This window comes from Leptodactylus fuscus, chromosome 5 (genome assembly GCF_031893055.1).
Source record: "Leptodactylus fuscus isolate aLepFus1 chromosome 5, aLepFus1.hap2, whole genome shotgun sequence".
Taxonomy (NCBI): domain Eukaryota; kingdom Metazoa; phylum Chordata; class Amphibia; order Anura; family Leptodactylidae; genus Leptodactylus; species Leptodactylus fuscus.
This window is the reverse complement of record NC_134269.1, coordinates 48951729-48966683: the sequence shown is the minus strand read 5'-3', so window position 1 is coordinate 48966683 and position 14955 is coordinate 48951729. Positions and strand designations below refer to the sequence as shown.

At 42.0% G+C, this 14955-nt stretch overlaps 1 protein-coding gene across 1 annotated transcript in view; it reads right to left on the bottom strand.

Annotated features, from left to right (window-relative positions):
• Positions 1-1562: 1562 nt before the first annotated feature.
• ADRA1A (adrenoceptor alpha 1A) overlaps positions 1563-14955 on the bottom strand; it is a 99770-nt gene continuing 86377 nt past the window's right edge. Inside the window, exon 3 of the mRNA XM_075273165.1 lies at positions 1563-2571. Coding sequence (XP_075129266.1) covers positions 2030-2571 — 542 coding nt within the window. The 3' untranslated portion in view covers positions 1563-2029. The remainder of the gene's footprint in view (positions 2572-14955) is intronic.

Genomic DNA, 14955 nt, shown 5'->3' with positions numbered 1-14955 from the left:
GCTAATTAGTAGCCATTAGTATAGACTGTAATTCTAATTTGACCATCTATATCCTGGCTTCTAGATTGAAATGACCATACAAATGACACAGGATACACGCTGTCACATTGCAGTCAACTCATTACAACTACAACCACAGAAGTTAAAATATGGCTTGACCCATCTCGTAGCACTATATAATATATACATATTTAATCACACCATACATCAGCTGGATCCCTTCAATGACAGCCTCATGTTAACATCACCAACACAGTGTTAACCTGACTCTTTCAATGGGTGTTTAATGGCTTTTGTTGTCTTCTAAGATAGGATTTCATGCTGCAAAAAGTCAAGTTAAACAGTGCTCCATCTGTACATGAGGACATGGCATGGTAATTAGAGATGAGCGAGTACTGTTTGGATCAGCTGATCCGAACAGCACGCTCCATAGAAATGAATTGATGCACCTGGTACTTCCGCTTTGACGTTGGCCGGCCGCTTAACCCCCCGCGTGCCGGCTACATCCATTCATTTCTATGCGAGCGTGCTGTTCGGATCAGCTGATCCGAACAGTACTCGCTCATCTCTAATGGTAATGCCTATGAGCAGCTGAGCTACTTCCTATCACACTGTGGCCCTCACAGCTTCCATATGCTATTGGTCTAGTGGATTTTTTCTTTATTAACTCCTATTGAGTTTTTAAGTTATATTAGACCTAAAAGGAGAAGACCTGAGAATCGCTCCTTCACTATTATTGATGCGCTGCTAATGGCCAAGGCTTTTAGTCACATCTGTACAGGAAACAAGTAAAATATATCTTCAATGGAAGATCTCCTTTTAGCTAGTAGCTCCTGCGAGCTCTGTAAAATAGGGATTTCATTACAATCTGTATGTTCTTATTAAATGACCATTACACCATATATATTGACAAAACCAGCGACAACTCAGCAACAGGGTTACTGATTCCCAAGGGAATAACACTGTTTGATTCAGGAGAACCTAACCTATCCATGGGACTGGTTTGAGTTTCGGGGTTCAGGGACATCATCACATGTGTCTATGGTCTGGACGTAGCTGTGACCACTGTAGTTACACCAATATCTACAGCCAGCATGCACTGCTCTATCGGACTCTGTATATGTAGGGGTCACCCATCTTTGAACGCCAATGTTTATAGAGCCTGGCACAATTTGTTTCTCTGTCCGAGGTTCGGTAGGGGTATCATTCATCTCTATGGCAGCCTTATAAATGGAGCTATAATATAACAATGTGACAAAGCCCTCTCTATAATCTTTACAATGTTATTAACTGCTATGCCCTTTTCAGAAAGACAGTTTTCACAAAAACAGAGATGAATAAGTAGTCTGCCATTCTGTAATTCTCCGCCAGCCTAATAACCATACTCATTGTAAGGTTTTGTACTTTGTGTTCTTTCATATTGGGATTGAGAAAGTGTCTAAATGATGATCTCCATTACCACCGCCATGTCCGTGCAGCTACTCATAACGGCAACCTCGTGAGGCTGATGATTCGCAAATTTGTCAGAAATAACCAATGACACTATTGTTTGTGATTGTGTTTATTGCAAGTGAATGGCAGATGGAAACGTCACCGTCCAAAGCTAGATCTGGAAGATTTCCACCTGTACAGAGTGCACAGCACATGTCAATTCTGCACAAACCTTAACAGGACATAAATAGCACAGCTTCAGGCAATTTGTTTCATTCGCCATTTCCAATGACTTTATTTTGGATTTACATAGCACCATGGAAGTTTTTTAAGCAAGTTTTTTTTTATTCCATGCATTCACATCCGAGGTGCAAATATAGCAGCATTGTTCGAGGTTCAAAACGTTGAGAATAAAAAGTCATTGAGTCAAGGGTTAAAATGAGGCTCAGTTACAATGGAATGTAAATGGTGCTGACAGGAATCGAACCTGTGAACTTGCACATTTAGATTGTACAGAAATGCGTAGTCACTTCCATCCCACATGCAGCACATGTCTATGAGTACTGGAATTGACTGGAGTAGTCTTCTCCTCGTATGCTCAGACCGGTTCTCCGTTTTCACTCGTGGAGATTTTATGTATTTTAATAGTTGGAATATTATGGCACGGACGTATCTGCTCTGTACTATGGCATGAACGTATCTGCCCTGTGCCAATACAACAGCAGGCCCGTAAGATTGACTTACTGCTCACCCTGGCCGTTGAACAGTTTGAGAAGTCTTTTGGTTGCCCATACGGAGAAGATGGGCTTGGTACTGGAGAAAAATACTTCCATTCACAGACTCCATCAGACTTTGTGATCTTGTAGAACGTCTCTCCAGAACCTACTGGGATTCTCACAACATCTCTTTGTTCCTCTGGACTGCGATGCACTGGGCTGCTTAGGATGTATCCTTGTGAGTACTTACTTGAGGCTTGTCTCCTATGAGAGCAGCGACCATGCAGAATGTTCTGGAAGGCTTTCCTAAACTCACGGCTGGAGCATGGGTAGATAACTGGGTTGATGCAGCTGTTAAAGTAGCCTAGCCAAAAAGTTATCTTGAAAATGGTAACGGAGGCTTTGGCTGGAGGATACAGGGAGCCTGGAAAAAAAACAGAAAATACACTCAGTATTACTAGGTCACTATGTAAACTAAACAGATGTACATGGATTTACTGAATTTAGGGACAAGGTTTTTTTTTTTTTTTTTTACTGATGAACATAGTACCATAAAGTTAAAAGAATACACCAGAAAAAAAACGTTTACATTATACCATACCTAGTGCAGGGCCTAAAGAGGCCATATACGAGTCATTCACTACCCCCTCACGACCTTCATTTAGCAGAAATCGGGGAGAATTTACTAACCCATGTACGCCATAGATGGGTGTAAGGCCAGGTCTACATGGTGATTGAAGTCCACCATTCCCATCAACTGACCAAAGATCTGCAGGTTGTCCTGCAACTTCTTCACTAAAGTAGGTGAATGGAGTCACATTGTGACCACTAGTGTGTTGTGATCGCAACTTCTCATGGCACACTAGAAGGGTCGCAATGTGATTTCATGAACTAATATTGGTGAAGGAACTGCAGGGTGACCTAGCAATCTTTATATGAATATGGGTGGAGCAGAGACCAAGGCAGGTCAAAAAATTTACTATAACTCATGCCATAAAGCCTCTTAATAATTCAAGCGTAGCTAGAAACCAGCAGGGGGATGGATTACAGAAGACCTTTCACTGTAGGGGATTGTAGGGTTATAGGTTGGACTTGATGGTCTGATGTCTTTATCCAACCTCATCTACTATGTTTTTTAATAGAGATGAGCGAGTAGTACTCAATCAAGTAGTTATTCGATCGAATACTACGGTATTCGAAATACTCGTACTCGATCGAGTACCACTCGCTATTCGAATGTAAAAGTTCGATGCAGAACCAGCATTGATTGGCCGAATGCTATACAGTTGGCCAATCAACGCTGGTTCTTCTCCTACCTTTGGAAGTCTTCTCCGTGCAGCTTCTCCGCAGCGCCTTCCGGCTCTGAATTCATTCTGCCAGGCAACGGGCCTGGTCAGAGCCGACTGTGCATGCCCGCTTGTAGTGCCTGATGCCTGGCAGAGTGAATTCAGAGCCGGAAGATGCCACGGGGACGCTGCAAGGAGAAGACGTCTCGGAGGATCCAGCCCGATCCTCACTCATGGACTTGGTAAGTATAATTTGATCGAATGTTGCCTACCCCTGAAACGAGCATTTTCCCCCCATAGACTATAATAGGGTTCGATATTCGATTCGAGTAGTCGAATATTGAGGGGCCACTCGAAACAAATATCGAACCTCGAACATTTTACTGTTCGCTCATCTCTATTTTTGAATAGATGCTGCTCAACTAATTCTGGCCCAGTTTTTCTCCAGCCCTCCCCATCATTCCTGAGTAACCAGTGTTGTTAGTTTTAGCACCTAATATACTAACTATGATGTCTACTGTCAAGTGGGTGGTCCGAGACTATCTATTTATGCGTGGGACCACCTACCTGACAGTAGAGAGCCTATTGAGTGCCAAATTTAACTGCACTGATTGTCAGAAACGGTGGGGGCTAGAGAAAAATTCCAACTGCACTGGAATCGGTGGAGCTGTGCCTGTTAACGAATTTATGGAGTTGGTGGTGGAGGTGTACATAATTTCATTCCTCCTGTTAAGCCTGGACATTTTGTTTAAAGCGAAAATCCACATTGATATGTCACAGCGATATGTCATAAAATGTTAACAGTGTGACTCCATGAGCCTGGACGTTGATTCTTAAACTGAAGGGGCCTCAGCGAGATCCAGAATTCCTCTGGCATATTTGGAGATTTCCATGACTGTAAATTTCTCACCCAGTCATGAATTCCTCTAGAGGTTAGGAGCTGGTGTAGATATCTGCTATAATTTACACCAGTATATAGAAGCTTCAACCATACCATGTCCACTTTTCTGAAAAACCTATCTGATGGCGTAGAATGGTAAGAAGTCAAATTTTTGGACAACAAATAGGTTTGTGCAAAAATGTGCAACTTGTATCTGGCAATTGGAAGATACTAAACAGAGCATCCTAAAATATATAGTGACTGTAGCTGAGCTCCGATACATTGGGGAAGATTTATCGGCGTTTTGTACACCGGCATTGATATCCCCTCTGCCATCGGAGAATGTGCGTAGTTTATGACGAGGCGCGTTGATAAGCTAAGATCACAGACTATGGAACACTTATATCAGTCTCTTTTGTCATATATACAGTGTACAGAGTTGTTATTGGACATCTGCCCATAAACATAGCACCCATAAGCCAAGGCCTCACGTTGCGTAAACGTTTTCCTGCAGCAGAAGCTTGACGGGAAAAAAACCGTGGCAATTTACAGTCACCGCAAAGTGAATGGGATTCTTGCCAATGCCATCTTCAATTTACGTAAAATTAGGGTTTTGGAAATCACAGCATGTCAATTATACTTACGGAAATGCTAGCAGAATATTGGAAACAGATAGTCCACATAGGAAAACTCTGAAAACTTTCTGTCAAAAACGCTGCAGGAAAAACCGTGATGTGTTGCCGCCGCAGTTTTTCCTGCAGTGTTTTTTGTTGGAGTGTTAGCCATAACAATGCTTTTCACAAGTCTTTACACCATTATATGACGTTGCCTCTATATAATGTAAACCTTGTTCCTATTGTCCGTCTTATCTATTTTTCTGAATGCAGGCAGCAATGTAAACGATCAATGCTTACATCCTGGTCGCCATGGCTATGCCCAGTGAAATGTATACATTATACGTAGTACAATTTCTCTCCTAATCTATACTTGCTATATAATAATAGGTATATAATAGATTACGGGTGTAAAAGTGATATTATAAAGAATCTAAGTGATAAAACCATCTTCGTGGTAAACATCTATATACGTCCCTGATCGTTTCCATGACAACCAGAATGAAAACCTCTATTGCTTATATTGTAAAGTGATACACAATAGAAAAAGGTTTATATAACAAAGTTGTTTCTTTATTTCCTAAATGATATTGAAAGAGGGACAAAATGTGCGGCACGCTGCGTGCCGCGGCAAATTTGGCTCCGCCCACTTTTATGTTGACTCCGCTCATTCTCATTAATTTTTCATGTGCTCCCACACAGTATAATCCTCCTACAGTCACCTGTAAATTATATGTCCCCCTTCATCTCTCCCCCAGTTTCATATACACCCTTGATCTGCCCCTAGTTTCATGTCCCCCCTCCATCTCTGTCCCCAGTTTCATATCCCCCCAATCTCATGTCCCCCCGTCTCCGCCCCAGTGTCATGCCGTTCTTCCCCCCCCTTCATCTGCTCCAGTGTCATGTCATTCTCCCCCCCTTCATCTGCCCCAGTGTCATCCCGTTCTCCCCCCCCCCTTCATCTGTTCCCAGTTTCATGGGCCCCCTACATTATGTTCCACCTTAATGTTTAACACAAACAAACACACTCACCTTCCATTGCTCCCCCACCGCTCTTTCCCTCATACACATAGTTGTAGGCATGATGTGACGTCATTACATCGCGGCTACAAATGCCGGAGCGATGGTCCGGGGCACAGGCAATTCTATATACTGCTGGAAAATTCAGCGCACTGTCGGCTTTCCTGATCTGTGCCCCGGGTAAAGCGCTATCGGTCCCAGTACCTTAGCTCTTTACAGTCAGAAGGGCGTTCCTGACAGTCAGTCAGGAACGTCCTTCTCCACAGCAGCGCCTATCTCGCTGTGCTGTGTGAGCGGGGAGGAACGCCTCCCTCCCCTCCTGATAATACTCGTCTATGGATGAGTACTGTGAGCAGACTGTCAGGAACACCCGTCTGACTGTAAATAGCTACGGTACCAGGACCGATAGCTCTTTACCTGGGGCACAGATCGGGAAAGCCGACAGTGCGCTGAATTCAGCGCACTGTCGGCTTTCCAGCAGTATATAGAACTGCCTGTGCCCCAAACCATGAAAGGTCCTCTTTGCCTATGTATTCAGCTCATCGGCGTCCTACGGAAGCGGTTGGGAGGTATGGGTAACACTGCGATTTTTCTGTGTGCGATACGTCATGTAGTATGACTCCCTACTTGGCTATTATACCCTAAATTGCATCAACACTAAAAGAACTTATATCTTTGGAATGAAAGAACATATTTATCCAAGATTAATGCAAGTTAGGTTATACTAGTCGTGTGGGCAGTAACACTGTGGTTTCTCTTGGTGAGGGGTCTCTGTGTGCTGTATGCCATGTAGTGTTACAGCCCCCTTGGCTATTATACCATAATTTGCATCAACACTAAAAGGGTTTATATCTTTGGAATGGCTGAACAGATCTGGATAGAAAAAACACCAACATGCTCAGGGTGACAGCACCTATAGGGTGATGTATGCCAATGGGATTTTCAAACCTGGTGATATATCCCATTTAAATATAAGCAGTCCTCTCACCTCTCGGAGGCATTGTTTCTCTGTGTTGTACTGTTCCTCTATTATTTCTCCTAACAATTTGGAACAAATTACCAAATGGGTGTTACTATTCCCCTTGCCAAAAGAGTTGTGCCCCAAGGCTCATGCTGTCAGCACCGGTTGGACAGTGTCAGACTGTACAGTAACAAACTCCAACCCCTTGGTAACACCAGATCAGAAGGCTATTGCTATTGTACCTGTTAGATTGTACCTTTTAGATGCAGTTTATGGTTTGGGTCCAAAAGTGGTCACCATATGCCAGAACTGACTGGTCAAGAAATACCCATATGGTCCCAGACTGTAGACCTTTTTATCACACAAATGCCCAGCTGGGACTATGGCGTACCTCCTGACCATGTAGTGTTGGATGCACCACTAGCATACAATATGCGATTTTGAATGGATCCCCAAACAGAATTTTTATCAGGTTCAATAGCATATCCTTACTAACACTGAGAGTCAATATAACAGAATATATACTATACAGCTCTACTCGTTGGGAAATAATACAGGGTATTCACGTATACAGAATATCCACACATAGCAACAATCTCTCATCTCAGACACATCCATCCTGCTTGTATTCTGACCCCTTAAGTCTCCAGCTCTCCAAATATAGCTTCTAGCACATCATTTTATCTACATTACGAGGGTCTCCACACAGCAATTTCTTGAGTTGACATTTCTTGATGGATAGAGCGTTCATGACAGAATGCAATCCCCTAAAAATCACCAGTATAGGTCACGCACATCATGCTAAGCCATCTCTTACAGTCATGTCACTCCTGTCTGAGAAATTTCATTTTATGTTGTTTAGAGGAACGTGTACAGATGATAGTGATTTATGCTATCTGTCATGTCCACTACAGGGCGGGATTCTTTATAGGTGGACAAGTCAGACGTGGAATATGAGAGATTTTACTGCACAACACTATGATGTTTATAGTATATAGTGTATTTTATATAGGGCAGCCATCACAAATTTCTTGGGCCTCCAAGCGTATATTACCATTTTCTATCATGTTCCTGTCTGAAGTGGACAGGCTACATGATTATGGGGGGAAGAGGTGGGCAAGCTATGGGATTGTGTTTTTTTGGCAGATCTCAGAATGGACTGAATTATTAGGGACCTCAAACCAGGGATTCTCAACTTTTACAATCCTCAGGACACCCCTAGCACATGGTAGCAGTATATCATTTGTACCATGAGATGTGGCCGTGGTCCCACACAGATAGTAATAATCCCCAGTGGCCTCCATACATTATAATGTTACCCAGTCAATCTCACACAGTATAATACGTTCTAGTGGCCCCTACACAATATAATGGTCCAAGTTGGCCCCCATGCAGTATAAAGGTCCCTAATGGCCCCCAGACACCATAATACTCCACAGTGTCCCCCAGAAAATATAATGGTCCCCATTGGCTTCTATACAGTATATTCTACTCAGTAGTCTCCATATAGTATGGTTTCCATACACTATAATGCAACCCAGTGGTCTTCATACAGTACAATGCTCCCCAGTGTCCCCACACAGTACTCCAGTGCTCTGCACAGTCTAATGGATCTAGGAGCCTCCAGTTGTTTCATTAGTATTCATAGCACTGACTTCTATGTCAGCGGTGAATATTAAAGAAGTGGGTGCTGCGGCCAATTGCTACATGGCCCACTTCTGTCTGCTTGATGCTTTGAAAGCTGTTCCTGTGCAGTAACCCTTCTAATGTAATGGAGCCTGGCAGCACATACATACATACATCACGATTTTAATTTCTGTTGCCAGGTAGTGGGCCCCTTCCATTAAGATTTGGCACAAAGCACCTGACTGATCCCATTATAGTCAATGGATTCATCGTGATCTGTTGTATGTCATTAGGTGGACCATTTTTCCGTTCTTCTGATCCTGCAATGGACCACAATAAACCGTCATCTCTTTGCTATGTTGCATTTGATTATTTGATAAGGCTATTTGTTCACTTTTATGGAAATCCTATCTGTAACAGGTAAAGAACCTCCACACATATAAAAGATATTTACTGCAATAAAGCACAAAGGTTCATGCAAGACCAAATAATTACAGTTCTACTGTCCATTTCAAGCAGGGATAGACTACTCTGCTGTAAATTCTGCTCAAGATTGACGGAGAGAAAAGTCCTGCAACTTATCTCTCCGACAGTTTCAGTATTAAACCAGCGGTAACCCAGCGGAACCTATTATAGTCTACAGAGTCCATGGGTTCCCACTGGTAACTGCTTTTCAGTGGACAGGGTCTCGGTCTTTCAGGTCTCCATGTGGACCCAAAGCCTTACTGGCCCACCGAAATTCTAAACAACAACCCCAATTGAAGTTGATTTTGTTGCCAACCACTGTTGATTTTGCTAAAATTTTACTAGAACCTATTTTTTATTGGTGAAATTACAATAACCTAATAAATCTTACTTATGATATGCCCAATGTGTTCTCATAATAATAGTAATAATTAAAATGGACATGTACACCTTCTGTGTAGATAGAAGGTGGGAACCCCCAAAACTGTCAGCCAAACACTCATTCATACAACAGCTATTCCTCTAGACTCCACCAGACACATGCACACCAGATTAATTGAAGAGAAGGGAGTAAGCCGCTGACAGAGATTTTCTTACCTTCGACAGGAAGGTCCATTAAACAACCTTAAAGACAAAGGTCTTCAAAGCCATGAGATGTGGCCAAGCTCAAAGGCACCAACTCACCCTGTCAAGATGAATAAAACTTAACCCATTAAACAGCACCTGCTCTCAGCCAGACCAAATGCCTCTTATAATAGTAATAGTTATTGGGGAGTCCAGGGCTTCACCTGCTCCCCCTAACTGCAAAGCCCATAATGAGTTCACCAACTCTGAGGACCATCCATCTACACTACCATGACATGTCATAACACTCTTTTATGTTGTTGGCCCATCCACCTTCCAATGCTCCCCAAACTGTCCCAAAACTGAGGAATATGCAAGGGAGGGAATGTGGAAGATTTCAATGCCAAAAACTCTTCATTGGCTGGCCGTTGGTTTTTCCAAGCTCTCTCTTTAACATCCCCTACCACTGATCACAGTCTAGCTTGAGCTCTCGTCATGATGGCCTCATCCAAGGATACTCCATGAGTCCAGCCAGTAATGGTCCTTGTATGCAGGACAATGCATCCTGTAGGCATGTAACAATGTTGTTTCTATAATCTCTGGGAAATGCAGTTCAGTTTGGCAGAGGCTCCATTACTAAAGGAACACCATCTGGTCTACAATTCCTAGATGACCCAGCAATTGAATAGCCACACCCAATGTTTATAAGCTTGTGTGGTCAGACAGTGTAACAGATGTCAGTCTATTCTGGCTATGTGATGCGTGGTCCCAATATGGTCACTGATGTGACCTAACTGAGCCATCCGCAGTCATATTGGGCTCACAGTGTCACAGTCAGAATATCAGTGAAAAGCTCATGACCCTCAAGAGGTCTCTGCATATCCCTACATGGGGTCACAATCCAAAGTTTGGGAACCAGTGACTTAGAGCACTGTTCTCTTTAGCAAACCAAATCATATACAGGAAGTAATGCACTATGTTATTGTACTCCAAACCATTTCCTGACCTACTCCCTCTGGGACGGTACTGGTTACTATTCTGCTGGGTCATGAAGGGTCATGTGACCTGACTCATCCTTCAGCGGCCATATCAAAACCACAGCATCACAGCCAGAATATCGGTGAACAGCACACGACTCCCTGGGGTTGTCTGCACGACCCTCCAGGGGATGTGACGAAAGTTTGGGAATCATCGACTTGCATCACTGTTCTCTTCTTGTACTCTAACCCATTTCCTGACCTACTCCCTTTGGGATGACATGGGATACTTTTCTGCTGAATCTGGACTTTTCCCTGTCAATATCTTTAGGGCCAAGTCTATTGTATTTATTTGGTGGTATAGCTGTCATGGGGCTCTCCTTACATTACCAAATTTGGGAGTAACGAGTGTACCAACTACACAAAACCTCCTCTGAGGCCTGTGCCTAGGAAAATACAATACCATGTAGAGGCATTGTGTTATAGGAGGTCTGTAGAGGGAACATGGCTAATACTTTAGTGAGACCGCCCACTGGACTCCCAAAATCATATGGCTCAAGGATTTTAATCAATAAGTTGCAAGTTATACTGATATATTCTCACAAAGCTATAAATCTGCTCCGTACCGCCATCTCTATGACATGATGCCCGCAATCAGATTGCAACTTCAATGCGACAGATTCCCTTTAAAGCATCTGGGCCCCAATACATAATTTTTAATAAGATTCTCACATGACATGATCTATTTATAACACTGGTGTCTTGTTATGTTGTAGAGGGCTTATGAGCCCCCTTAAAGGGGTTATCTGAGACCCAAGGATCACGTGTACTAATGACTTATATACAAGATAGGCCATTGGTATTAGATCGGTGGGGTTCTGACTGTTGGACCTCCCTTCGATCAGTAGAAGAGCTTGCCAGAAGTTGTATACAAGGTAAATGGCTAGAAGCAGCTCTTCTATTCAAGTGAGTAGGAGTCAAGCTGCAAGTACCCGGCACCACCGCTGCAATGTATGTCTCTGCACACTGTATATATCTTCTGGCTCCGTACACTGCAGTAGTGACAGTGGGAAGCTATAGTTTTGTTCCCATTCAGTTGAATAGGAGTTGAACTGTTTCCAACCATATACTTTAGTTGAATTACCTAATCCGTGTGGGGTGTGGGTGTTGGACCCCACTGATCTGATACGGATGACCTATCCTGAGAAATGGTCATCAGTGTCCATGGTCCTTGGGTCTCCGACAACCCCCTTAAGCATCAGGGCCCAGGTGTGACTGCTACCGCTGCATTACCTATAGCTACAGTACAACCCTGTCTGGAGAATGGTAGGGCTTCCGAATATTTATTACTTTTCATAAGCAAAGCCTTCCAATACACTTGCAGGCATAAAATAAAATTGCAATAGTTCCCTCCCCATAGAGGAAGATATGATCAATGAGATTCTGTACTATGTAAATGGCTTGATATAGAGCGGTGCTCCGGAGACTCAGTAGGATTGTGCTGTTTACTGAATTATGTGATGACAAAAGTTACATTTTATGAAAGCGGATGAGGCTGGGAATTGAAATGTAATCTCCCGAAGTAGCACTGTTAAACAATTATGGATTTGGCGTCCCCGATCAGAATACAGAAACACTTCCAGCACTCCCCCGCTCCTTGAGCTGCGCATTGAAAGGCTTCTGATATCTGCACTTGTTGGATACTTGGAGGTGTAGATAAGGAAGGTTATTGTAAATGTCAGAATAAAGACTCTGAAAAGTGTTCAATCTACTTTTAGGAAGCGATAACATTGGACAACAAAAATCTCAATAAAAATACAAGTTTATGGATTTTTTAAAGCTCCTAGTGACTGGCCTTTTATTTAGTAGATGGTCCTGATACTAGTCAATGACTATTGTAAGCATTGCTTATCGCTATGTGAGAACAGGTGCCAAGCAGATTATATCAGAAACATGCAATTAGTGACCCAATGTATCTTCTTTTATAGTAGACATTTTTTTAAAATCCTAGAGGATCCAAAGAATTTTTTGATTTTTCCCTTTATAATTCATTAGACATGCCTTTTTTGTTTTTAGATTTGCACAGCGGTATGAGTTTTTGCACTTTCTTTAGGTGCCATTTTTAATTAAATTATATCTTAAAGAAGCAATCTAGTATTTTTTTGCCCCCATTTTGAAAATGAGTCTTTGTGTAGTGTAATTTATTGGATAACTTACTGATATCTTTATTGTGAAGTTATGTGCTTCCCTCGCAAGCACTGACTTCCTCTCTGCTCCTCTGATGAACAGGAAGTTCAACTCAGAATGAACATCAATTAGAGCCTTTATCTGACTCCATTAGACATACATTGTGAGCTTGATCTCCTGTTTATACAGGAAACTCTGTGTGCATCGGGGGAGTAGAGATGAGGTCAGTGCTCCACAGGGGAGCATATAACTCAACAATAAAATATATCAGTAAGTTATTTAATCAAATTAAACTATATATAAACTAATTTTTAAAGGGAGGCACTTTTTTCATTATTTACTGGAGTGCTTCTTATTGTACTGCTTTTATGCTTGTGGGTATAAGGTGGTGAAGGCTACCCCCCTTCCACAATTGTGCCTTACTGTAAGTGAAGGACTTATAGGAGTCCCCACCATAGACAAGCTTGCACATTGTATTGCATGCACTTATTCTCTGTGCTGTAATAATAAAGTACTGCATTGTGTATATTGTAGGTTAGCTATTGCTAATGACTCATATATATATATATATATATATATATATATATATATATATATATAAAATGTAATACTGTATTATTGTATTGCAGTCACTTTAAATAGCATTTTGCACCATTTCTTATTCTAGCATGTTCTGGAAAGGTGATGGTGCAGTGACTGCCTCATACACAGAACTCTGTTGCACCTATAGGCTGTGCTGTGGATTTTGTGTGCACTTCCCAAGGTATGGTCTATGTACACTGCAGCATCAGGTTGCTTCAATACTGTGGCAGGAATTCTTACTATACATAGTAGTATCTCTGCTTCTTTAGGAAGTCGGAAGCCAGTTTCGAACCAGTTTAGCAGAAGCTGGGGCTGAGTCCAGTTGTGAGCTTTGGAACCTGTCCTGGTTGCTAGTGGTGCAATATATGGTGGTAGCTAAGACTCACAGAGTTTGTTTCGTGTTTAGCGTGAAAACAAGGCTGCAGCTGAATTCTCTTCAGGCGTTGAGATTCTGATGGCATCATCAAGGGTCTTCAACTGCGACCGTTGTCACTTCAGTGTGAACTCATTATAAAACTTTACAATTGCAACCAGCTCACGTAAAGAACCTGGTAAACCAAAATCTAGCAAATGTCTGAGTATTTATTTTTATTCTTATTCTTATGGACCCAGATATGGACTCTGCTCGTGAAAAATTTGTTTCCCTGCCCTGCGCCTAGCATTGATCACAACCAACAATGGGTTAAGAAGTGATCTTCACCATTAAAGAAAGGGCTGTCGTTTTGTATTATAGCCATCAATGACCAGTCAGACATACTTATCATATGTTGGCAACCTTGCTTCAAATATTTTACTATATTATTTTTCAATTATTTTACTTTTTATTTTTAGTTGGATTGGTCGGATAATAAGATTGCAGAAACCCATTTCAGTTGGGTAGTGATTAAGGGGTAGAATATAGTCAAAGGTGTATGGCTTATAAATGACTTTGTTTCACTGCAAATGGGGGAGAGGCTCCTACTGCAGAGAACTCTCTTACAACCAGACACAGGACAGTAAAAGAGAGAAAGAGGGGGGACTTGGCTGATCTCCTGAGACATAGAGATTTCTTTATATATTCCTTGGCTTTAATTGTACAGTAACTTGAGGCAAAATATTACCAAAGGAAAGGGAAAGATGAAGGGCATATTTTTCTATGATTTTTCTGTTCTTGTAAGATCTATTTTATTCCATCCACATTTGCTCTACAGTTGGATGAAACATGTAGTGTTCTACATGAAAGAAAATCCAAACATGTCTGCCCCCATGATGGCCTCTTATATAAACTTCACTTTTCTAAGCTTTGACCTTTAGCTCCACTGATCTCTTTAATGTCTATTGTTGTTACTTCCTCGGTCCAGGACTTTCTAAATGGACATATTGTTAGCAGGCACTTGGGTTCAGCCAAATAAGTAGGAGGCAACAGCTGTAAGGTGAAACGCTTGATCCCTTAAAACAACCAATGCTATGAAGACATGTACCTCGCCCCTCCTCAAACAGTTCTCAACAATTACTGGAACACAGCCATGGATACTACACCAAATCTCCAGAAAAGAAAGTAGGGGAGATGAGAAAGAAATTAGGAACATATTGAAGAAGGTGTCTTTTAACTCATTTGATGGAGGAGGGTGGAGTAAAGATCTATCAATTCCACCTCTACAAACACA